The following is a 25,556-nucleotide window of genomic DNA, read 5'->3' as shown; positions in this document are numbered from 1 at the left end:
GTGCCAGTTGATCACAAGGAAATAGCAGTCTATATCTGAGTATTTGTAAACAGAAATTCAAGGGAGACTTTGGCAGGAATGGATGATATGACTTGAGATTTTAAGGTAGTAGTCATGGAGTACCACCAAACGTAAGGTCTGTTTGGCCAGTGTAATCCGTGAATGTCCTTCATGGTACCTGCATGTGCTAATTTGAGTTGCAGAAGCAGGATATCCCTGGTGTGTTAACCTTGGCTGGACAAGCTGCTCTTCCTGGGCAGGAGGATCAGAACCAAGCACGGAGGCTGGTCGATCAGCACCTTCAATATGAGAAGTGATTAGCAAGCTCATCTGGTAGAGACTGAATAGAATTTGGAGATTTAGAAATACTGGGGAAAATAAATAGAAAGGTTCCAAAGGAGAATCAGGGAGGGTTTGAGCAGTCTGTGTGTCAGACTAGCTGGTTAGAAGTGTGATTTTAAGYAAACCTGCAAAATATGTAAAGATGCAATTGCTGAACCTGCTAGCATTATGGTGGGGTACCTTCCTCTACTGTATGCATCTTTTCTTCCCCTTGTACCTTCAGTTTGAGCGCTTATTGACAGTGTTGGAATGGAACCGCATTGGAACAGGCCGTGGGAATGTCCACCTCATGTTGTGTCCTGGCCTCCTGTGGCAAGCATTTCTGTGGTTCTGGGCAGGGGTGTCTATGGTTTTACTCCATGCTTTTTAAAACATGTCTGTGTAAACCCTCGTGAAGCAATAATCTGTCTGAGTAGTCCCACTCGTTTCTTTGTTGTTGAGCATCTTGTGCAGCTTAGTTAACATAAAATCGCACCAAACAGGCAAGCAACAGTCACTGAGAAACTTCCAGACAACACAATTTTTGTGTAATCAACAGCTTTGTGGCTTTGCCAGCTGTCTCTTTCCTTTTGAAGGCTCATTCTGCTGAGTAAGCCAAGGCCATGTTAAATAGCTGGACTGTAATGATTTGGCAAATCCTGCCCGTGCTTCCTGCTACAAGGGCTCTGGTTTCATACTTCATTGGCTTTGCTGGCAACAGTTTTGTGCACCCAGTGACCCAAAACATAGGAACCGTACAAACCCTCATTGTGCAACCTCTGCAGTACGCACCAACACAGGAAATATTAGTTTGCAAGTGCCATTTACCAAATAAGCATTTGTTTTTATACAAGGGCAGCAATCTTGCACCAGTGTTTACTTTTCCACCAGCAGTTGGTTTCCAATAGCCTGTAACCCAGGCTGTCTGCCTGGCCTGCTGAGTTCAACAGGTTCCAGGTGAATATGACTGCAGAGCTGGAGAAGGTGATAAATCCCAGCCTGTCACTTGGACGAGCCCTCTGTAATAACTCAGCAGCAGCAGTGCCAGTGGAAATGTTGCCTCTAGAATTGTGGTTCTCTTTGCTGTTATGTCAGTGGAAGGTTGCACTGTAGTGGAACAAGGTTGGCTGCCTCTTGCCCAAYAGTTGTGCTGGGGAATAAAATTTAGCGAGAAGAGGTTACTAGACAGACAAAATGAACAGACCTTCTTTGTTCTCACTGGTCCCTTCCCATTTGTAAAATTCTCCCTACATCAGACGCTGGGCTTCTTTCCATTCCTCAGTCCAGCCCAGCAAGGAGTTTTGTCATCCATGCCTTTACTTGAACCCTGGTTTCCAGAAACCAAAGAACAATGCAGAGTTTTCTGCTTTTGTTCTTGTCTAGGTAAAGCAAAACAGAGCGAAAAAGAATCTCATCATAATGCTTTATTTTCTTTCTGTCTTCCAAGAGAAGTTTCCTTCCTGCTGGACTCTGGACAGTTCAGTGTGTTGAGTGCTCCAAATCAGTGGTTTTCACTGTGCCTTTCCCTCTGCTCCAGCCATCTGCTCTGCGTGCCAGGCTTTGCCCACATGCAGGGACGTTGGACATCTCAGCAGCTTCTGATGCCTGTGTCCTTAGAGCCCAGTCTCGCCTGCTGCTGAGAGCCCAGAGCTGCCCTGTCTCCCACCCCCTGCCTGCTGGGCTCCCTTCCGGCCACCCSTCTCTTTGCCATCCATGCTCTAGAGAGCTAAGACATTTTCCTTTTTTTTAGGCTCGTTTTAATTATTTAATTTATTTAATTATTTAATTATTTAATTTTAAATACTAAAGCCAGTGAAGATAAAGGAGCGCTCCCTGCAAACTGGGTGTTTCTTCATTAAGGCACTCCTTGTATTGGAGAGAAGGAATTTTTCTCCAGAGTAAAAAAGATATCCTGCTTTTCTCCACTTGGAATTGTAACTAGTTGCTAGCACCTTTCAGGAGGCAAATTGCSTCAACTRGAGCTGCTTGCTGTGTAATACGGGATAGGCTTAGCCAAAAAGGCCAGACCTCTTCCCTGTTACTCATTATGAGCTGCTGGGAGCATCAACCATTGATTTTTTAATTTAACTGTTTTGTAACTTTGAACAAATACTCAGAAAACTGGGTTTTCCTACAGGAATATTACCATAACTACTGCTTTTCTGCTCAAGTGCACGTAAAGACCAACTCCCACGTACTCATTTTAATTGTCATCCTTTCCATTGGGTATATTTTGCCTCTCACTCCATTATTTCACTCYGTTACAGATGTCAGTACTTACCCAGACTTGATCTTGAGGCGTCTCTCACTACAAACAAACAAAAAGCTTAGAAAAAAAGTGGTTGTATTTTGTTAATATAATCCTAAGTGCTACAGAACATTCCTGCAGCTCATCCTGAAATTTTTACAGTGTTTGTTGAAGTAACCTTATCAGATTTGCAGATTACATTATTGCAGCCATTGTATCTCAGGGTGGTGAGCAGAATTGCATGTGCTCTGTTTTGGAGAAATGCTCCCGTGCTGTCTCCAGAAGCTGTTATCAGTGGCATAACATGTAAACTGCATTCCTCCCCCTCCTGTTAGGGGTTTTCGTGTTGAGCTGCTTTGTTCAGATCTGACCCTCTGCAGTTCCCATCATAACTCTGCGTGACCCTAGGAATTAATTTAGAAGAGTTTTGTAAAGTTGTAGTTAAGCGTGTGTGTGTGTGTGTTCATGAGCTCCCGTTAAACTGGCCACACCTTGAGTGACAGGATTTTACCCACATGAGCCAGCCTTTCTTAGTGTGCTTGTGCTTTTGTCTTGGTTCTCTGGTGGGTGGGCATTCCCACCCAGCTGTCCCTGAGGTTTTGTCTCTTTCCCACTCCACAGATTTGTATGGCTTTTCATCTTCTGAGAAAACCCATGTTGTATTTTGAGGTCTCGTTCTCGCYGCTGCAGGCAGCGGTGCAGGCAGACAGCTTGTGGCCCTGCAGCAGCCCGCGATGCTCCAGGCTGCTGCCTGCAGACCAGGGGTGGCAGCTGCAGCACAGCAGCCTCTGCTCGCCAGGAAAGAGAAGGGAGCAGAGTCTTTCCCTGCGCACCACTGAGTTCTGTTTCATTCATAGTAACTCTGTTCCTTCCCTGCTTTATGAAAACAGATTGAAGCAAGTAAGAGGTGTTTTGGGTTTTTTTTGTTTTGTTTTTCTGTTTCAGGGTATCCACAGTTTAGCTATGATCATTACTAACAACCAGTGTTTCTTCACTGCTCRTCCCTGAAAAACATACGTTGGTTGTACCTTTTTGCAGCTTTGTAAATCAGGGGATTCTGGGCAGGATAAGACCCMATGTGTACTGGGAGAAAAGTGTACAAGTGGTTTACATCAAGCTACCTTCCCACTGCTTTTCTGAGTCTTGATCCATACTGCTGGAGCTGCTGTGGTTGACGGCCCTCCCATTTAGAGATTTGTTTTGGATAGTACCTGGAACTCCAAAAAGGAGTGGACATTAAAATGAAAATGGTGTGTTTTTTCTTCAGATAATGTTACCTCTTTGGCATGGAGATTCCCATTAGTTTATTTGTACAAATGTTGAGCACCTTCAGYTTTTCCTAGGACTTTCTGTTGGGCAGAGCATATTTTTTTCTSATACCTGGTATGTAAATCCTTACGTTCCCTGGACCTGCTGATTCTCGTCAGGAACACTGTGAGGCTTTCTCAGGAAAAGCTGCTGTGTTGGGAAAAGTCCATCCACAGATAGAAGCAATGGGGACCGCTGTTGAAAGGGTGAGTGTTCGGCCACATCGTAACTGGTTTCCTTCACTTTGCTAAGAAGTCCTGGAATACCTTGGGCCCTGCCTGCCTGMTCTGAATCAGCTGCAGAGATGACAAGGATTCTTGAGAGCGCTGCATGAGCAAATGTCCATGAGGAAAAATGAGTCAGTAGTGTGGGCACGTGATGTTATTGTTAGGGAGCTGATCCTAAGATGATTTGTCCAGTTCTCTATGGCTCCTGGTCTAACTTCCATGCAACCGGTAAAAGAACTGACATTGATGTTGGTGGGGTTTGACCAGCTACATTACAGGTGTCTCAGTATCCCGTGGGCAGAAGTTTTTAGAAGAAAGAATTGGGTGAGTAACATGTCACAGAGCCTGTCCCTGCTGTGCCAGTCCGCTGTGCTCTCTGTCCCAGGCCTCACAAGCTCATTCTTGCAGCCTTCCAGATTGCGTGGCAAAGAGCTAATTCTTTTTAAATGAAAACCATATCATAAAGGGCTGGATCTGTCATGCAGCTGAATAAACCACAGCTTTCCACACTGCTATTCACCATGGGCGTTCATGTGTTCTCACTCCCTGTTGTTGACTTCTTGGCTGTTCAATGAGTAGATAACCATATAAAATGTCTGGTTACTTCATTATTGGAGAGTGACATAAACTTGGTTATGAAAACAAGAGTCCAGTAGTCATGGCTTCTTTAAAGTGTTGCTTGTCCTGATAAAAAAAAGAATAGTTGAGCACCTAAATTGAATGCTCTTGTCTTAGATGGTTGTGCACAAAATGACCATCTTCATTTTTAAAAACACTTAAATAGGGTTACCTTCCTTCCAACCCCACCAACCAAAGTRCCTCCTGGCAACTGATAAAGTAACGAAGGTATTTAAATCGCTGTGTTTACGTGATTGAAAAGTGCAAGGTGAAAAAGCCTGTTTTCTATTAAGGCATCAGTGCCAGTGACTGCTGCTTTTGTAAGAAGGTTACACAAGCTGCCTCGGTAGCTCCACCCCAGCTCCGCTCACCCAGAGTGTTTCCCTGGCGCTCGTGAGTTTGCCCTCCATCCAAGTCTCACTTGGACTCCTTTCTGACCCCTCTGGCCGTCTCCGTTTCTCCTTGCTTGCTTTGCAGATGCATCACCTTCCGAGGTCACTCGCTTTAAATTTATTGTCCTCGTTTTGCACTGCAGCTGCTATTCCAGCTTTAATGAGCARCCCCGTTTCACTTCTGCCTGTGTTATGCTTTTATTCTCAACTGGTTGGAAACCTCATAACTTGTAAGATACCGGCATTTTATATTGAAATGTTAAACATGTTGAACCAGTTCAGAAGTAGGCATTTTTCCAGTGATGCAGCTTCAATTTCAAACGTTAATAAAAATTCCTAACATTGAACTCGATTTGGGACTGGATGGCTCACAGGCTTGATTATGTGATATTACTGTCTCCCACTTTTAAGTTGCTGGTTCAAATCCAGCCCAAGTCAGTAGCTGCTGAGAACTGTTGACGTATGTTCTCTGCTTAGTGACCTATATCGATTTGAGTTTAATGGCCATACTTAATGTTCTCAGCAGGGAGCCATGCATGCACCCTGTATAACTTCCTTGCATACCAGCRTCTTTCTCTTGTCAGAGACTGAATGGACCAGCAAGGCGGGTCTCCCTTCTCAACCATTGCTGTTGAGGAAAAGGGAAGGAGGGGATATTTTGTCCATCAGTTGTATCCTTTGTGCAGGTAATGGGCTGGTTTTGGTGTGCACAGTGCCACCAAGTAGAGGGATGTCCTTGTGGCACAGTGATCCTGTCGCTGCTCAGACTCCAGGGCAGACAGATTGTGCCTCCCTTCACGTTCCATCTGTTGTTCAGCCTGCCATTTATTTTCAGCCTACTTCTCAGAGTCTTGCCCAGTTTGTGGCTTGATCCTTACGGCCCAGAAAGGCTCTGCAGTTGGCTTTCTGTCTGCAAAAGTGAAAGAGGAGATAAGTGTCTGTCCTCATGTCTTGTTCACATATTTTGTCCTTTGGGAAAATGGCAGTTTCAAGGTTAGTGCCTGTGGTGTTGGGAGCCATTTAGTGTTGTGCAGTGAGTGGTGGGTTGAGCAGCTAAGGGACAGAGCTGGGTAGCTTCGCTAGTCCTGACCGCTGCTCGTATCTATAGCAAAGCTGCGTCAGGCTCGTCCTGGGCTATGTGCAGGAAAATGGGAAAGCTTGGCTTACACAGAATGCCTGTGGAGAAGATCTTCTTAGCAGCCAGCTGAAGTGCCTGTTTGAAACAGAAGGATTGTAAAAGTGGCTGGTGATTTCCACTTCTGCAGGAGTTTCTTTTCTAAGGCTTCTCTTCCTCATAGTTCTTCACTTGCCACCCTCCTTCCTGACGAAGAGCCCTTTTTTTTTGCTACTAATGAAGTTTGCTACCAAACTTTTCTCTTTCCCCCACTTCACAGTCTCCCCCAGCAGTGGGGAGCGCTTGGTGACAATCCTGGGGATTTCTCGAGTAGTCTGTTACCCAYTGCAAAGTTGCAGCTGTTGAAAAAATTCAAAGCATCTCTTAAATCACTTTCCTTGGCATTATCCTTAAATTCAGATTGGGACTTTCAATAGGAGACCGATTGAGAGTCCTAGCAGTCCTGATGAATATTTGTATACATGACCTTAGCTTGGAGGTACAACGCACTGTATGTTGAAGGCAGAAGGAGGCTTTTCCACAGGCTTTGGTGGGCTTTCGCTTAGGCTTGGAAAGAATAACAGGAAACACTGGAAAACGTAGCAAGGGTAAACAGAGCAGTTTAGTTACATTAACTGTCTCAAGGAGAAGCTTCACTAATGAGCAAAGCAAACAAAGCAAGTGCTTTTATTTGGTATTGCTGTGGGAAAACAAGCAGCTGTAAATTGCATGTAGCTTAAAAGGGATCCCCAAGAAGTTATGTGGCTGAGGACCAGAGTGCAGTTCTGGCGTCCTGAATTACTGGGCAGGCTCCGACTGAGAGTGGTGTCCTGGAAAGCAGCTCAGGCTTCAGAGAGGCCAGGGCTTTGAGACCTTGCATACTACTATTTATTCATTGCAGTGCTACATGAAAGTGCTGTTCTGCAAAGAAGAGCATCAGAGATCTGTTGTTGCCTCTCTGTGACTGCAAATAAAACGAGCCTTGCTGTGACTGCAATCAGTCAGTGAGTTTTGGTCAGTCCTGCTGCAGGACTCCCCCTGTGCTGCCCCGGAGTATTTACCTGCTAACCGCTGTGTTAGCAATATTAGCAGAGAAGCTGGAGTTTAAATCTCAGTTCGTTCACTGCAGACAGAGTACAAGGGCCATCTGACAGCCCCAGTTGTCTCTTTGCTGTTGTGCAGTCTTTTCTTCAGGAGGAGAATGCAGGAGGAACTGGAGGAGCCTGTGAGCAGAGTGCACACACCAGGTCGTGACAGTGGTGCTCACAGCACAGGGTGAAATCGAGCTGTGCTCATCTGTAGTAGCTGTGGTGGCTCTGTGGTGTTCGGGGTAACGTGCAGCTCCTTCTCGTGGCAGGGTATTTCCAAGGGCTGATTAACTGCTTCKAATTCCATGTGAATTCTGAATTGCAGGTGAGAATAGAGGATTACAAAGAAAAGGTAAAGCATTGCATTGGTGCTTAGACTGCTGTTCAGTGCAAACGCATAATGCGGCCCAATTTACTTCCAATAAAAGGGGAGAGGGGACTGTTCATTACTGAAAAGAATCAGCATGGCATTGCATTTACTATGTGTTTAGGAAGAAAAAAACATTCTCTTTGATGTAGCTGGGGAGCCTTGAACTTAGCAAAGAATGTGTTAGTGTGCTTGGGTATGCCTTAGTCCTGCAGGTCATTTAATCCTTTCCTCAAGTGAGTCATTGTAAGGTAAAGTAGATGGGAAAGGTTCTGAACTGCCAATTAAAGCAGCTGCAAAGGTGTTACCAGCTTCGTTCTGCTAGAAACTCATCTCTGAAAGCCCCAGGGAGGTTCCTGTGTGGGAAGGAGGAGGTTCCTGTGTCCCTTGAGGCCAGATCCCAAGCTAATCTGAATTGGCAGAGCTCTTTTGGCTTCRGTGGGGCTCCTTTACTGCTTCATGCAAATAGCTTAGGCACAATTACTCCAAGCTTGCAGCTTTTTAAAGGATTCCTGTTCACAGATCAGGAATTATTCAGGAAGTTGTATGTTTCTCCACATCAAAACATTGAAGGAATTTCAGAAATGAGTAAATAACCTGTAAATAAGTAAGTAACTCTTGAGATGTGGGTTTTAACTCAGTCTCTGCAGAGACTGCGATCTRTCTCAAACACTTCTATAGAAACAAAGCTGAGTGATGAATTTTAACCTCAACAGTTCTGCCAGACAGTTGTCTTGCATGAGTTCACATTTAAAGTAAAACTAAGGATAGGAAGGTACTAATTAGTAACTGTTGGCCTTGTTTTTATGCCAACCAAAAAAAATCCTACTTTCAAGAAGTATAACAAAGAGTAAATTTAAAAAGCTAATCAGAAAGCTAGAGCACTTTTTATTTAGGGAGCTCTAGGGGAAATGCTATTCCCAGCTTTTAGGAATATGAACTTTAGATGGGATTATTTGCATTGGAGGAATACTGCTGGAACTTGCTTCATAGCAAGTGAAGAGTTTTCTCTGTGTATAGAAGCAACATGGGTAAAATACTTGGAGTGAAATGCAGGTTCCATTGAAGTTAATGGCAAAGCTCCCATTCACTTCAGCAGAGCAAGAATTTCACTCTTTTGTGTTTTGAAGTCAGAGTTACTAATAGACTGTTAAATTATTCCTGCATGCATCAAACAAAATATGTTTCATGTTAATGTTTCTCCTGCCTTCAAAACCCACAAAGGTTTAAAAACAAGAATAACTATGAACTTCTGAGTCTAAAACTTAAGTTAAATGTAGTTTTGCTAGAAATAACAATGTCCCTGGAGATAAATCTAAAATAATAGACGCCACCACTTAATCTTCACTTTAAGCTAAAAATGGCCTAWATGGTGGTTTAAACTAAGCCATAATTATCAAGCTGCTGAAGCAGGTTTTGGTTCATTGCAACTAGACATATATGTTGTGTTTAGGCTTTGAATAGCTGAGTCTCAAAACTGGAGAGAAGTGAAGCCAGGAATGCAGTCAGAAAGCATCCAGGAGCCCCTGATTTGCAGAGAAACTGTATGTATTAAACAGTCCAACACCATGTTTAAAGAAACTGCTCTTGGCTTGCTCGGCCCGGCCAGCTGGAGACTTAGAGAGCTACCATTTAATTCAAGCTTTTAGGTTTTGTAGCAGTCTTCAACTCAGTGGTGACAGCTGTTATTTTGCTCAAAAGTGACACTGAATGAGGCACCTTTATTTGAAAGCCACTTTCCATTTCATGCTGGAATTGAGGGAAGGATGTTAACCCTACAAAAGGTTATTCTGTGCAGTTTTTTAATGGCAGCAGGATGGAAACTCCACGGCTTTCTTGTGTTTGAAGCAGGTAAACTTGGGTATATCAATTATCCATTCTTTGTCACTGCAGAGACCGTGCAAAAAGCCTTAACCTTCAGCAGAGAAGTCTCACCTTGCTGTAGCATCCACAGAGAAAAAGAGGCTACTTTTAAGAGCAATTTGTCCTAGCAACCCAAAAGTAGAAATTCCACAAATGAGTCCTCAGTGGGACTGGTGGATGGATGTGCTTTTGAGCTCTCTGTTTTGGTAACGAGAGTAGTAGACATGCTTGTTCTCATACAGCTTTGGAAAGTCTGTGCTGATGCTTTTCTCAGCTTGAAGCAAAATATGTTACCAGTGCTAATGGGGAATATATATCTAAAAATAAAACGAATACTAAATTCTAAACTGTGCAATTAAGACAACAGAGAATTTCAAGGAAAGCATCATTTGCTCATGGTACTTAGAGCAGCAAGTGAGCGATTGTGTATTGTTTGAGCAGCCTATTTTGTTAATTGCTGAGATGTGAATGTCATTGCTAAGTGCAACGGAAATGAGAAACCCCCACGATGACCTGTCTTTGTCTTGTTTTATTTTAATCAAACAGCATGGGAATGAGCCATGATGATGATCATCTATCCTGCGCAGGGAGGTCTCACATTATGTCTGGAGAATGGGTGAAGGGCAGGAACCCCAGTGACCTTTCCTGGTCTTCATGCAGCCGAGATGACCTCGAAAACTTCCTAAAGTAAGGATTGTGCTGAGTACGGAAAAACCCAGGCAAGAACCTAAGATGCTGTCTGAAAGTGCAAGTCTAATCTATATGCATGTGTCGTTAGGGTGTGCAGAACTTGTCTGCTTTAAAGCAGCCCCTTTGAAACTAAGGTCTGTGGAGGGCAGAAGGATCACTTGTAGCTGTCAAGATACTGATAGCTTCTTAAAAACAATCCCGGTGCACCTTCATTTTACATGGAGATATCCTCCAGGTTTGCAGTGACAGGAGTCTGCATATAGGAACCCCTAAAAATCATCCCCATTGTAAGGTGATGCCAACTTTGTGCTGTGCTCTAGCAGTACTTCTTATGGAGGCTTTACTTTGCTAGGAGTTAATTTAATGTGTTTTCTCACTTCTCAGTGCTGGTCTTAAACAATTTTATAAACTTTATTCCCACTGCATCTGTATTTCAGTTCATGCCCTTCAACAGTTCAAGAAACATTTTAGTCCCAATAGTTATTCATGCTCAGATGCTTTAGCAAGTACTAGAATTGTCTGAACTCTGTATTTGTGGTCTTAGACCTGTAGAGTAACTCTGACAGTGTCTGGCACAGTTACCAGTGCTTCTGTTACTAATCTGGAGATTAGAGGTGGGGGATGATGGAAGGGAAATAGAGGAAAAAAAAAGGGGGAATTAACATAATCATACAGACACAAAGTTGAAATAAAAGTTGTGTCTGAACTCACTCTGATCCCACTGTGACAGAGGGGAGATGCCACAATGATGCTGCAGTTAGTAAAAGGTTGTTGTAAAGACATAAGGAAAATCTTTGTGTCTGTAATGGATAAGAAAAGAAACTAAGGGCTTAAAATTCAGCCAGGAAGATTGAGATGAGACATGAGGGAAGACTTTCTAGCTGTTGTAAAGCTATTGAAGAAATTAGGATAGATTGCTTGGGGGCAAAATAGAGTCTCCATCAGATCTTTAGGAGTAGGTTACACAAATGTTTACCCAGAGTCATGTGAGTGTAGCTGATTCTGCCTTGGGGCCTGGGATGATGGTGGAGGGGTGAGTTCCCAAGGACCTTTCTATCCGTAATTTTTGACAGTTCAGAAGGGTCACAGAAAGGTACTGTGAAAGTCACTCCTGTTCTGCACAGTATCAGCTTCTCTACAGCACTGATCTGACACTGCAGTTCAGAGGTGCTGTCCCTTAAAGGCATGTTTAATTGCTGCTCTCTGCAGGTCCAAGGTCAGCACGTGCTTGCTGGTAACAGACCCCCGAAGCCAGTACGCRGTGCGGCTCCCTCACAAGCTGCCGGGAATGCACTACAGCGCAGACGAACAGTGCCAGATCCTCTTCGGGACCAATGCTACGTTCTGCAAGAAYATGGAGGTAAGAACGTGTGAGGGGGCACCTGGAAATCAGGTAGGCAGTGAAATTAAAGCTGTCAAGTGTTCAGGAATAGAAGGAACTTGTACTTTCCTCAAAACTAGGCAGTAGGATTTTCTACCTGCTTAGTACTGCTGTGAGCTTGGTAAGTCATTCCAACTGACCTTCATGCCAACGGCACATATTTCTGCATGTTAATCTCCAGGAAGAACCTTTTCTGTTTGCAGTCAGTCTCAGTTCAAGCACAGTTTCCTTTGGACACTGCTATGGCAAAGTACTATGGCAAAGTACAAAGTGCAAACAACTTGTGCCATGTACTTGGGTAAAATGGAAACTCTCATTTTTGGTATCTCTAGAATTAGATAACATTTGAGACTAGGCTGTTTGACTTTTCCTCTGGAATTTTGGCACCTAAACACCTTGTAAAATCTTACGCATAGTTCGATATTGTTGTATTCTGACCGGAGCTTGTCTGTGTCATGCTTTAAATAGGGATTGGAGAAAGGCTCATTTCCACTATGTGCTGGGAGTTATCCAGAAGACATGAAGCACTGCGTCCTGTCACCAGCGCCAGTTGGTGGTACTGTGTCCTAGATAGACCAGACAGAGAGTAGTCAGGTTGCTGGCCATCCTTAAAAATGAGCATTTCTGTTCTTCAATTTCTCTCTTAGTTCCGTTCTGAAGAATCTTGGGATATTAAATCAATTATAACAAAATACTAATCACCAATCGCCGAGATTTCTAAGTGCCAAATGACTAAGACTGTTGAACACATGCAATCCTGGGAACATGCTCTTAATTTCACATTTTCTGTTTTTATTTATTTTGGATTTGGAAGCTAACAGTGTTAAACATGAAAACAAGAAGAAAAGAATCTGGGTAGGTTGTATTTTCCAGACCCGTGAAGAAAATGCACACCACCAGGTTAGAAACAGTGTTAGAATATAGGTCTATAAAGAACCCGGAGTCTACCCAGGAAAGTTCAGGTTCTTTCATCTATGTGGGTGTCATCCTGCTTGTCCAGCACTGGAACAGATACTGTTTTTTCTTGTTGGAATAAGATTTTTTCTCTTCCTGGTTAGGCCAGTGCCTAATGAGAATGTCAGCTCAGTGGTAGGTGGTCAGCATTTCTCATGCAGAAACAGCATGTCCAGTGGTACAGCCCAGATTTGCTTCAGGGAGAAGTTGCCTGCCAGGATATCAAAGCAACAGGTGCTGTTCTCTTCCGTCAGATACAGATAGCAGGTGTCGGTGCCTCCCAAAAGTTTTCACCGTTCTTCTTTGACATCTTTAGAGCACAATGAAAATTGTGCTCTTTTCCTCCATCACGTGTTCAGTATTTCCCAAAGAAACAGAGATTTTGGAAGGTCTTTAGAATGAGAAGCTGTGTAGACTGCAACGGACTAAAATAAGTTGCAAGCCCTTATTTAAGGCTGCTTAACATTTCTTAGTCTCATCGTGAAGTCAATGTATCAGTAATGTCATATGCCATTAATATAGGTAAATATCTGTGTCCATTTATGCTACTCTGAAGTGGAGATTTAAGGCAAGGGAAGTCAATTTTTTAAAGAAAACGATAAGCTTTGATTTTTAAACCTTTGAAGTTTTTGTTCTTTTCACCTTTGTATTTCTTGTGCCTCATCTGCAGAATGCTTGTATTGTAAGTCTCAAAGCTGTCTACAAAAATATGAACCCAAAAAAAAAAATTGGCACAAGTCATTGGCATTAGCTGTAGAAATTATTGGCAAATAGAGCTGTCTCCTCTTTCAGCCAATGGTAATGTGGTATTTTTAATTCAATAAAGTATTAAAAAAATCCAAATGTAAAAGTAGTAAACATTGGACAATAAATATTTGTTAAAAAAGGAAATCAACTTCAGGAAATTAGCCTGCTCAGTCGTCTTCCGAAGACGTTTGTCTTCTGTCTACTTTTTTATTTAATAACAGAGCTACATTGCAGCATTTCACTGGAGATAGCTGAGCTCCATAATTATATCAGGCAAACTGGAGGTCCTGTGTTCAAAACTGGCRTACAATATGATGGTGAAGCAAATTCTAAAGATTAGAGGAATCCAAGACTGCACCTTCTTTAAGAAGCTGCAGAAACTTTCAGTGCAGTAAGATTTTCCCTTAAAAGTGTCAAGACACTTATTTTTAAAGGGATATAAATATCTTTGACAGAGACTTGAGATACTCTGGTCATGAATGGCAGGATTTATTTCTCTTACTAGATAATTTATCCATGAATATCCCAGTTTATCGAGATACTTCAGATTGAATATTGCAGATTGTTGCTCCATGTTTGTTCTTAATGAAAACTGAAGTTCATTAGTATAAAAAATAGTCTATAGAATTATAACAGGTTTGTTCAGCTTTGTAATTTTGTCTTATCATTTTCTTTTCAATTTGTTTAGACACTGTCTCTGCAGTTTAATATGCTAAAATTAAACAAAAATAATTAAAAGTTTTGTTTGTGATAATCAGCTTAGCCATAGCCTGTTGTTGCTGTAATCGGTGACCTCTGAGATGTGTAATTTAGGATGTGCTTCTACAATCTCTTAAGAGTTAGCAGTGTGTGTCACCTCTTTGAAGAGCTGTAGAACCAGGATTTTAGACTGGAAGCTTGTCGGGCAGAACGCAATCAACTTCAACTTATTGGAAGCCCCTAAGTTATATTATGATATTTTACAAATAATAAAAAAAAAAGATTACCAAGATTACCTAGAACTGCTTGAGAGAATACAAATGTATTTTGGTTTATGCTGTGCTAATAGTTCTGTTGGTTTAAGATAAATCCAGTGGCAGGGTTTTAGGTTAAATATAACTGAATATTAGATAGGTGAATTCCTGCTCACTGTCAAGAAAATAAATATTTGTATGGCTCTGTGGAAAAATTCATGACCAGTTTTGATCTGAGGAATAAAACAAGACAATAGAAGTTGGATAGTTTTCAAGTGAGATGATTTCGCATACAGTAATGAGTATCTTGAGACCGTTCAGTACTCACCATCTGACTTGCATAGTTTTCTCCTGTAATTTGCAAACGGCTTAAAGTATTTTCACATGATGCTTTTTGTTATTCTTTCCCGTTGCAAATGTTGCACTCTTTGGTTAACAAGAATGGTTATCCGGTGGGATAACCATCTTCTACCATGCCAAACTTGCTGCCTGTTTTTGGGTGGGCAGCTGCACAGTTGGGCCCCTGAGGTCACTTTGAGTAACAAGGCGAATTTGGCTCAGCTCAGCACAGAGGTGCTCSTCTCGTAGGAGGCTTCCTTTTGAAGGAGGCTGCGTTTAACAGAAACTAAACGGATGATTGTGTCAGTCCAAAGTCCTGGGCAAAGTCATGATGTGTTCGCAGGAGAAGCTGAACGGAAGTGTAGCTTTGAAGTTGCATCGCCTTGTCTCCCAGTGCGTTATCAGTGGCCCCCAAACACAAAGGCCTTTGAGGCCTCTGGTCCTTGTGAGCCCCAACACACTGGCCTGTGCAAATGCCTGGAAATTCAACCTGTCTGACCTCGGTTCTTTAGATCCGCGCTCTGCTGTGAATCAAGTATTGTGAATTCATTTCACCCCCACGCAAGAGGAAGCAGAGTCTCTATACCACGCAAGTGAGGAAGGTCTCTGCAGAGGGGAGGCTTTAACTCTTTGCTCTCCCCTTTATTTAGCTCTGCTCTCCATGGAAGGAAGAACACAAACTGCTTATCCCGGAATCTCTTGCAGAGCAGATACGATGATTCTGCATCAGAAACGCATAAATGTGGTGTTCACAACCTCMTGTGAAAATACGCTCTGTGTTTAATTGGAACTGGGCTTATTTTTTAGGCTGGCATGCCTATGAACAGAGGCTTTTGCACTCAAATTATTTTTTTTCTGGAAAAAATGTGATTTCTATCTCTTGTATCCAATGTTTGGCYTTTTGTTTTTTATGCCTTTTGGCTTATTTATTATTAACACATTTTTGCGGCTTTTTACATAACCATTATCTTTCAGTATTGTTTTGAGTCAAAACTCTGCTCAGGCTGAAATGGCATGTGGAAAGAAATTAGTATTGCTACAAAGAAGGTTTTTTTTTGCTGAAAAAGGGACACTGTCAACTCAGATGTAACTGAGAATGTGGGTTTTGGAATGACACTGTACTTTGAGAAAATTCAAGACAGCTAGAATTAGCCTCACTCTTTTTTTAATCTTAAATGGAAGTTGTCTTTAAACAAATACACATCTCCCCTAGGAGCCACAAGCCACAAGGCAGTAGCACGGAACAGGGGGGCAAAGCTGAGCAGGAGCCAAAAGAGACTGACTAGACATCTGCATTAAAATGGAAAAGGATTGCAAAAAGAGAAAGCAAAGGAAGCAAAAGTTTTAACAATCAAGTGAATTTTATGTGTTTCTTCAKTTTTTTCATAGCTCATGATATGATGAGGAGTAATATTAAGCAGTTGTGGGTCTCTGTGGTCTTAAGCTTGCAAAGAGCCTGGTGGAATGGACTCTTGGACTCGGTGCATGGGAATGAATGAGCCTCTGTGTGGTTGCAAGAGGTTTTTCTTTGCAAAGTCATTTGCAAGATTGAGACAATGATAGCAAGCCCTATTATTAAGTAATGCAGAGAATATTTTCAAGAGCATGGTATTTAGATAGCGAACTGATGTATCCTGAAAATAAGAGGTCTAATTGTTGTTTTCTGTATAACAAGGGACTTTGTCTACATAGTTTTCCGTGGACATGCGCACATTTTAGTGTCTTTGTAAATATAATAATAATACATTTGGAAAAGGATGGTTTGGGGTTTGTTGAGACTTSCAAGCTAGAAGCCTGGCAATTCTAAAATAAAAGCAGAAGGTTTTCTTTTTTAGAACTGAAGGTAACAGTTTACTTAATTGTCATGCTATATTTTACAGTTTTCCTAATGTAGGTTGTTAAAATTGAGACTATTTTTACTTTGCCTCTTTCATGTGAAACTGAAGTGTCCTATTTCACTGCTTCTGTATGTTGCAAGAAAGACCTTTTTCTCTTTATTTTCAGTGGAAATAGTTTTTATTTAAGAGAAGGAGAAAGAAAGAGGAACAGAGTTCCTGCCTGGGCAGCACAGCCTAGTTTACAATTATTGGAATGCTTCAGAAATTTTTGTACGTGTTTCAGTTTGGAAGTTGGTCAAAACACATTCTGGTGCAGTGGTTTAAAGAAAAATAAAAAGAGAGCAGGGAACCAAAATAAAATCATGAAAATACAATGTGGAAATTCAAGAGTATAAAAATAATAAACTCTTTAATAGAGTGTGTCTTCTAAAAATCAAGTACTCAAGTTTGGAAATCCTATATTTACTTATTAGGACACAAGAGGAGAGAGAAGGAATTAGTGCAGCCTTGTGATGTGGCATCTCCATCTGAAGTTTGAACTTAACAAAATTAGCCAAAATACTATTCAGTATCAGCCTGAAAACAGTGTGTAACAAGCTCGAACCCTCCCACCAGCCTTCTGGGAACTTCCCATCTGTAAAACACTTCAAGGGAAAAAAAAGTCCACAACCCCATCTGAATGCTGCCTGTAGGTATCTCGGTTTATTTCTACTATCCCTTTCTTATTTCCCATGTTCAAGAAATATGATCTGTCATTTAATTTCCCAGGTTTTGCTATTTTTAATAGACAACACCTCCTGTTAATAAAAAAAAAAAAAAACCCCATACGGTGCTTTTCTTACTTAGAAATCAGATGTTAGGACCTGAGGAGTTAACTGGAAGTTACTGTGAGGGAATATTATTCTTTCTTGGAGTTAGTATTAGGGGCATCTTGCAAGGTGCAAGATGAAGATTTTAGGCTGTAGGTTCCAAACTGAGTCTTAAATGCGAGTGATGGGACTTGGCAGCAGCTCTTTGCCTGCCTTTGCCAGGGGCAGATTTCTTCTCCTGAGCTAGGAAACACTCCTGAGTCTGCCCCAGAGGTTTTGCTGACCCATCCTTCAGTCTGGGAAGATAATGACCTAGTACTGTAAATAAATAGAACCAGTTTCACAATGGGGTACATGGAGTTTGAGACATGGTACATGGAAATGGCACTTAACACACTAGTGCGGCAGTACAGCCCTTGTCGTYGTGACATAGTTAATGAATTATAGCTCTTTTGAGGCATATTGGGGTGCAAATTGATAATAAGTCAACTCAGAAATTTCCTACCATTTAATTAAAAGGAAGGACTATTCCAATGCCTTGTATGAAGTGTCTGCTTCTCCTCAGTTTGACCTTGTAAAAGTGCTTGCATGATTTCCATGATGCTGAAAACCAAATGCAGCAAAGTCAAGAGCACACAGAGTGAGCAAGAGCACCCAGTCCTCAGGAGAGCCGTATGCTTTCCCAGGAGTCCTGGGCTTCTATGTGCTTTGCAAAGTTAACCTCCCTGCTGCCTTACTGAGAACACATCTCAGACCATTCTTGCTTCTTAAAATACTGGTTTCTTCTATCTTCCCCTACATAGGAACAATTCTCAGATATTGAATTGTGCAGTTAACTCCAAATGGGCTTTCTCACAGGAAGGCTTGATGATTGTGTACGACAAACCCCTCTGGACAGCAGAATTGTTGTGTTTCTTTGTCTCCTGCCATCCATTCTGCAGGTCCCTTCGTAGAATCCTAGGAGCATGGGATGGAGCACCAGAAAGCAGTTAACCCTCAAGCACTTGCTCCTATGTGATCTGCTGTAGGATGTCTGTGTTTATGCATCCAAATCAAAGATACCGGATGGGAAATGGGGGCACTGGTTTCCTCACCTTGATGTGTGCAGAGGCGTGCTGCGAGCCCTCAGGATGTTATGCACAGTGTTTTGGGCAAGTTGCGTGCTACTACAGTATTGTGCTTAATTGGTGTTAATTAGGATTGTGCGGAGGGGCATGTTCTGGCTCGGTTAGCTATATGCCAAGCCAAAACCATGACAAAATGAGAGATTAGGTGCTTCACTGAAAGCCAGTCTATTTATARGCAGGCCTCTGTGTTGTGTGCTCTCTTGTTCCACTTCCTTAGGGGTATTTACTCTTTGTAAGCCCTTCTTCCTAATCCCTTCATTTTGACAGAGAAATTGGTTTCATGGTGGTTTAATTTTGCTGCCAGAAGGAAGAAGCTGCTCTTTCCATGGGCAACRGGCAGCAGGAGCAGTGTCTTTTTTCTTTTTTTCAGGAGGGAAATCGGAGATCCTGCTTGTGCCCCAGGTGACTTTGAGCAGGACATTTAATCTTTTTCCATCCCTCATCTTCCCACCTGTAGCAGGAAGAGAAAGTCTCCTTTATCTGCAGATTCCCAGGCRTGTGTTTGGATTACATGGTTGCCGAGGAAGAGAGAGCACCTGGCACCGCAAGGGCCCTTCTCCTGTAGGTGCCGTTACAGTATCYGTGTCGGGAAGTGTCTCCCGCCTGCCTGGCAGGCCGCTCCGCCTTGGGAGCTGTCACCCCTYGGCACTGCTSCCTGCCCGCTGTGCAGACCAGGAGTTCTGCAGCAGTATTGGAGGATCTGAAATTGTTGTTAAAGACATGTCAGTTTGATTTGTTTTCCTCATTTTCTTACCACATAATTTCACTTGGACAGGCAGTTGGATTTTAAAAAATGAAAATTTCACTTGGGAGTTGGTGCAAGGATGAACAGTTCCCCCCCCAAAAAACCAGTTTCTGCTAATCTATATTTTTTCCAGTGAAAAGCATCTACCAGTGGAAAACCCTGGCTGGCACGGGTGCTTCCCCCTTTGTGGCTGCTGTTGGGAAGACCACGCAGGCAGCGAGCTGCCTTGTAAGAACTGCTGCTGGATTCACAGTTAGCAGCAGTACAGCTCTTTTGATGCCTTCTTCTGTATCAGTCTGAGCTCTGAACTGCCACTCAGATATACAGGCAACTTCCTTTCAAGTCCTGCCATTTCTCACTTTGATATTTCCCAGCAAAGTTGGCTATTTAACTATTAAAAAGTCAGTCACTGTGACTGGTTAACTGCGGACCTATTTAATGGGGATTTTTGTTCGGGTTTATAGTGTAGCTGAGGAGGATATACGATCTCTTTTGAAATGAGCTATTAGCATGATAAAACATCTTGGGAACGTACAATACCAGAGCTGCCGGTTTAGTCTTTGCTGGGGTATCTGAATGCTGTATTAAATACAAGGGGCTGCACTAACGAGCATTGGAGCTTTGTAGTGGTATGGCAGTAGAACACAGAGCTGAAACACAGTTACCAGATTTTTCTATAACTGTTTCCTGAAATATGCTTTGCATTTAGTATTCGGAATCAAACGCAAGGATGCTATAAAAATCCTATGTTTTCCATACCTCAAAGACGGGAAATTTCTGAAAGGTTGGTATTAGGAAGAGAGATGTTTCTCTTTATTTATCTCTGTGTATATCTTCTATATATATGTATACACATTTGTATGTATAACTTTTATATATATGCATACACATTTATATAAATACACGCGTACACTCATAGATGCACACGCTCATATGGACCCATGCACCCACGTCTGTGAACGTTGGCCGCAGCGGTACCCACAGGTTGGGCTGAGCTCCGTAGCGGTGCCGGGTCTGACCCTGCTGGCTGAGGTTCGCTCTGCCTGCTCCTTCCCCAGGGCCATAGCTCCTACCTGGGCACGTTAGCTGTGACTTTATCACCTTCCACATTCTTGTGGACTATGGAGGAATTGTGATTAACAACCAAAATTGTTGAAAAGAGACGCTTGATTTTTACGACTTTCTATTTCCACCTACCTCCTTGCTCCTAGTTTTACATCTAAACAGRGAATTTAACCCAGAGTAATTTACCTACAGCTTAAGGTTCAGGGGCTCAAAASTGAAGCTTAACAAATTTTGGCCACGTATAAGGCACAGATCCTTAACAACCATGCTCGTTTGTGTCTAGAACAACTTCTCTGAATGAATTCCGTTGCATCTTCAGCCAGGATGTTTTTTCTGACAGAAAGCAGAAGTAAAGGGTTTCCTTCTGGAAACACAGAGCAGAATTTCTGTCTGGGTCATTCAAGAGATCAGGCTCAAAAGCTTCTCATAACATTTAACTTTGAAACTTGGTAGGCATGTGTGCAGAGAGAGGCCAGAGCCTCGTCAGGCTGAAATCCGTGCTGTCTGCTCCCTTCCTCTCGGAAGCTGCATTTAACTTCTCTTATTCCTGGACCATAGTTTGGAAGTAGGCACTGCTGATGCTACTTAGCAAGATCCCTGCCCACAAGTGTGGAGAGAGAAGAGAGTCCAGATTGCCAGTTAATTCCTGACCTTGCCTTTGCAGTGGACGTTATGTTTATACATCAGTGTTTGGAGTGACAGTGAAGCCACCAGCATTTAGTGAGCGTAATGTGTCAATAGGCTGCTCCTAGCCAGGGCCTGGAGCTGCACATAGCATGTCCTGCACTGGGGCTAGGGCCTCCGCTGGGTCAGGGTTAGGTCTGTGACATGGATGTGCTTTTGGAACATCTTGACTGCTTTTACATCTTCTTTTGTTGTTCATATGTGGAWTCCTGTGTAAAGAACAGCTGTAACTTCCAGAGTTCAAGGGATGTAAGGGTGCTGTAGCTTTGCATCTCGGAAAACAAGCGTCCTCTCCGTGCTGTGTAGCATTTGTGGGAAATGAGCTTCTCAGTTTGAAAGGTTTACTGCCTAGATCAGTGTTCTCTCTGTAACACTTGAGGCCAACTTAACGGATGTACTGCTGCATTTGAGTGCTCAGCAGGAGTGAACGGGTCCGGAGGCTGTGGGAGCGGTGGTGCAGCGCTACCAATGCTGCGCTTTGCTGTGAAATCTCTGCCTTGCCAAATGCTCTGCCTCAGTCTACCTATCTGTAAAACAGCGTGTGATGTCCTCGTGGCCARTGGATGCCTAAGTGCTTTCAGAGCTGCGGGTAGACCACTAATTAGTCACAGCCATTCAGTCAAAATGTCAAAAATCTGATATTTTCCCATATGCTCTCTTAGTTGGGCAAAAGGTCTTGATATTCATTGATTTAGTCTTCCCTGGTGTATTTACTGTTATTTGGTGGTAACTTTTTATGTTGTGGTTGCTACAGATGTTACTAAATTGTGCCATCTGCTTCGAGCTTTGTAAATGTTCTTTTGGTTGAAATAGTGCAAAATCCTCTTCCCAGAAAATAAGAAAAGTGGAAATAAAACAGGATGCAGATACTGCCGCGATAACTGTTTTATTTCAGTATGTTCTACATCATCACTCTTGCTATTGGGATTTRTCTCGTCTGCACCCTCTGCATACAGCTGTTTTATGTAGCCTTACCAACATGCGTGTACACCAAACGCACAGGCACCCACGCTCTCTGACACTGAAAGAACCATACGTTTRAATTGTGTTGACTCAGCTATTTAATGAGGTGCCATAAATCTTGACAAGACCAGCTGGCATGAGAGTCAAGCTTCTCATCTTTTTACCATTACAGGGAAACGTGAACAATAGTGGAAAGAAATGTAACTCTTCTTTTTCTGGTGCTCAAAGTTATAGCTTTCTATTGAAATCATCCACTTGCATGGAATGCAAAGCACGGGGGAGCCGTGGAAAATRTTAATGATGAAAAGGCCCCTTTTCCTGGTTCTTTTCCTCAAATTCTGAAAACATCATTGATCTGACAGGTCACGCAAGTGTGGTCAGCATTCATATCCCTGTMATGTGCATGGGCTGAGCAGAGCAGGCGGCCTGGGTAATGATACCCAGAACGTGAGCCCAGGCTGCGAGCAGGGTGCGTGGTGCCTCGTGCTGCCTTGGCCCTCGCCCTTCGCTCTTGTCCTTCTCCRGCACAGTGGATTCTAGCAGCTGCCTCTGCACTAAAACCTGCCAACTCCGCCCCTGCCTGTCTGCACTTCTGCAGCTGAYCCCCAAGTTCGTCCTCTGCTGCCTGGCACAGCCATGAAATGGGGTTCTCCTTAACGCCTGCTGTTCCCCAAGRTTGTTGTCAGTTGTTACAAGGAGGTTATAGCAGAGCTGACTGTGTTTTACAGTGCTTGATTACTTGAGTATCTTTAGAAAAACAAAAGTAATGAAGCAGCTCAGACACCCAAGCATGATTCCAAAGCACCCATCTTGTCCTCCCATATATGAGTCTTTTATTGGACCAGAATTACCCCTGTGAAAAGAAGCTTGTTTAAATAATGCACTCCTTGTTTCGGGATATTTTTATGTCTTGATAATGGCATCCATCAATCTCTTTTATGTTCCCAGTCCCACCATTTAATGCCACTCTCTTCTTAAAAATAATTGCTCCCAAACCAACCAGATGCCTCTGGATTCACATGAGAGAGCTTTGCAATGTACCCCCTAATCATGGCTGACGTCTCCAGAAGCACTAACTGCACCTCGTTGCTTTGTGATTGCAGCATTTGATGTGTGCTGGGCTCTGGTGCCTGGTGGAAGGAGATACATCCTGTAAAACAAAGTTGGACCCCCCTCTGGATGGCACCGAGTGTGGCGCAGACAAGGTAATCAAATGCTCAGCAGCAGTGAGCTTGTTTTTTTCCAGCGTTGTCTGTGAAATAATGTTTCCAAGATGTTCATATATTCAGTATTTGCCATAAACCGGTATTTTATACAGATTCTGTTATATAAACTGCTCAATTAACAGCTGGATTTGGTTAGATCATTCGCTTTTCTGCTACGTGTATTCGGTAGCCTCTGGAGAGCCCAGTGGTCAAGTTCTGCTGGCGAARGCAGTGCAGGAAAAGCTGCTCCTTCCTGGGCGAAGTGCATGGGCTGAGCGCCGTGGGGGCAGCAGCTCCCTCCTCAGTCACATCTGTCTGTTGCTGCAGGCGCTCTTTCCAGACGGAGGTATTTTTAAGTGCAAGCCACAGAAGCGATGTGCCTGGCTGCATTTGAGATGGGGAGCACGGAGAGGATTTAGACTGAYGTTTTGGGAGTGGAGGAGGATGGAGGAAGAGCAAAAGGCTTCTTAAAGATGCTATAGTGTTATTAAAGATAGCTGAAAATATATTCTCACGTTCTCAGCTCCTAGAATGGGCTGTGCTAAGAATCACTTAAGGTTCATATTCCCAGGATGGTTGATTCTTAAGTCATTAAGCTACAGAGTAACTGAATCAGTTCAATAAGGGCCAGTCYCTTGCTCACAAGTCTTGGATTTTGATACTTACCATATGGTGCATGGTTGCAGMAGGAAGAAGGGGTGAAAATAAAAAKATTGGTGCTGGAGTTGGGCTTTAGAGATGGTTTTTTTTGCCTGCAAATGAAAGATAAACCCCYGGCATCTACAAAAAAATACTGGGCCCTGGAAAGCATGGCAGGGAAATTGAGGAAAAAAAGGGTTTAAAAGATGTGTTTTTCTATCTACAGGAGTCCCAGYGATTCTTTTATAACACTGTTTTGTTGTGCTTACTGTATTTTATCCTGGATAGAGCAAAAGAGGGGCCAAGTTTGCTGCTTGGTCAGGRGCCAGTGCAGCCTATTGGAATCAAAGGTTGCTTGGGATTTTAGCCAAACTAGGGCCAAAATACCTCAGTGATTTTATGTACACTGGGAATACTGCTGACAAAGATACAAAGATTTATCCAAAGTATAAATTCTTGAACTCAATTTCTACAAAGAGTGTAGGTTTACATCTTAGCACTTAACGTAATTATCTGTTTTATAAAGCAAAGGTTAGTTTTGTGCCTTTTTAAGATTCTCTTCAGCAGTTGGTTGAGCGTGACACAAATCTCTACATTCCACCTCCTCCCTTTCTCCTCCTCCCACCTCCGTCTCACAGAAATCCTAAATCTCCAAAAACTTAACACATAGACTTGTCGTAATCTCTGAGACAAGACATCCTCCTAACTCTGCCTGGGCAGGACCGTGTGCAGGAACAAGGCTTCTTTCCAGCCTATATTAACCCAATTGCGTTTCAGTGGTGCCGAGCTGGGGAGTGTGTCAGTAAAACTCCCATCCCCGAGCACGTTGATGGCGACTGGAGCCTGTGGAGCCCGTGGAGCATGTGCAGCCGGACCTGCGGCACYGGAGTGCGGTTCAGGCAGCGGAAATGCGACAATCCCCCGTAAGTCTTTGCATCCTGCTCATTTCTTTTTGCATATAGTGAACTTAGTAGTTAATTGTTGTATGAGTATGGGTAAGAAACGGGCAGCAGAGCAATGCAGAGGACATGGGAGACATGGTGTTCACCAGAGCACAGTTCGGGAGCAGAGGGATTTAGGGAGCAACGCAGGTGCTGTGGAAGTGGCTTGATGGGCTAGTGCTGGAAGTGGCCCATTGCAATGATGCAAACATAGATTAAATGGAATTAAAGACATGTAGCTTGGCAGAAGAGAGATGCTGTGTTTCCTCTCCAGCAGTTCAGTAAGTGAGTAGGGGCTGAGCTGGACCTACAGACCAAACTGAGCTAATACATCTTACACATCAGTTTTGCAGGCACTGTTGGCTCTGGGCTTGGGAAGTAACAGATTGGCTGACAGCAACTCTAACAATATGTAGCTGTGTTGGTAAAGGAGCTTCCAGTGCTTTGTGCATGGGCTTGTGCTGCCTGAGCAAAGGAGGGTGTTCCCACACATGGAAGGGAACAGGTTCCTCTGCTGTGGTGTGTGTCTTTCAGCACCTGCACAGTGCCTGTAAATAACCCTGAGCTCTCTGCTTAGGCTCATCTTTCTGCTGATCCAGGAAGGTATGTAAGAGAAGTCATCTCCCACGTGCCATCCTTCATTCATCAGATCATTGAGGCACACCTGAAGCTTCTTTTTTTTTCCTATGGAAAAGCTGAAGAAGTTAGCGTTGTATCCATTTAAATGACTACTTCTGCTTGTGTGCATTGTAGCTTTTGAGGGGAGGAAGATGCTCACAGTCCTGACAGCAACAGTCCAAATTCTGCATCTGTCATTTCATTCATATTTTAAGTTTTTTTCACAGATAAAGCACAAGAATATTTGTTTAACAGAAGCTGAGATTCTGGCTAGCAACAAAGTCACTCTAAAGAAGKGCCCAGGCAGTGGGT

General features: G+C 43.0%; 1 protein-coding gene across 1 annotated transcript in view; it reads left to right on the top strand.

Annotated features, from left to right (window-relative positions):
- ADAMTS17 (ADAM metallopeptidase with thrombospondin type 1 motif 17) overlaps positions 1-25,556 on the top strand; it is a 148,025-nt gene that overhangs the window by 55,307 nt on the left and 67,162 nt on the right. The window contains exons 7-10 of the mRNA XM_026040591.1: positions 10,093-10,233; positions 11,446-11,596; positions 22,945-23,046; positions 24,463-24,608. Of these exons, the coding sequence (XP_025896376.1) occupies positions 10,093-10,233; positions 11,446-11,596; positions 22,945-23,046; positions 24,463-24,608 (540 nt within the window). The remainder of the gene's footprint in view (positions 1-10,092; positions 10,234-11,445; positions 11,597-22,944; positions 23,047-24,462; positions 24,609-25,556) is intronic.

Source organism: Nothoprocta perdicaria, unplaced genomic scaffold (assembly GCF_003342845.1).
Source record: "Nothoprocta perdicaria isolate Ctin4 unplaced genomic scaffold, notPer1 scaffold_26, whole genome shotgun sequence".
Lineage (NCBI taxonomy): Eukaryota > Metazoa > Chordata > Aves > Tinamiformes > Tinamidae > Nothoprocta > Nothoprocta perdicaria.
Note: the sequence above shows the minus strand (reverse complement) of the source record. Positions and strands in the feature narration are given on the sequence as shown.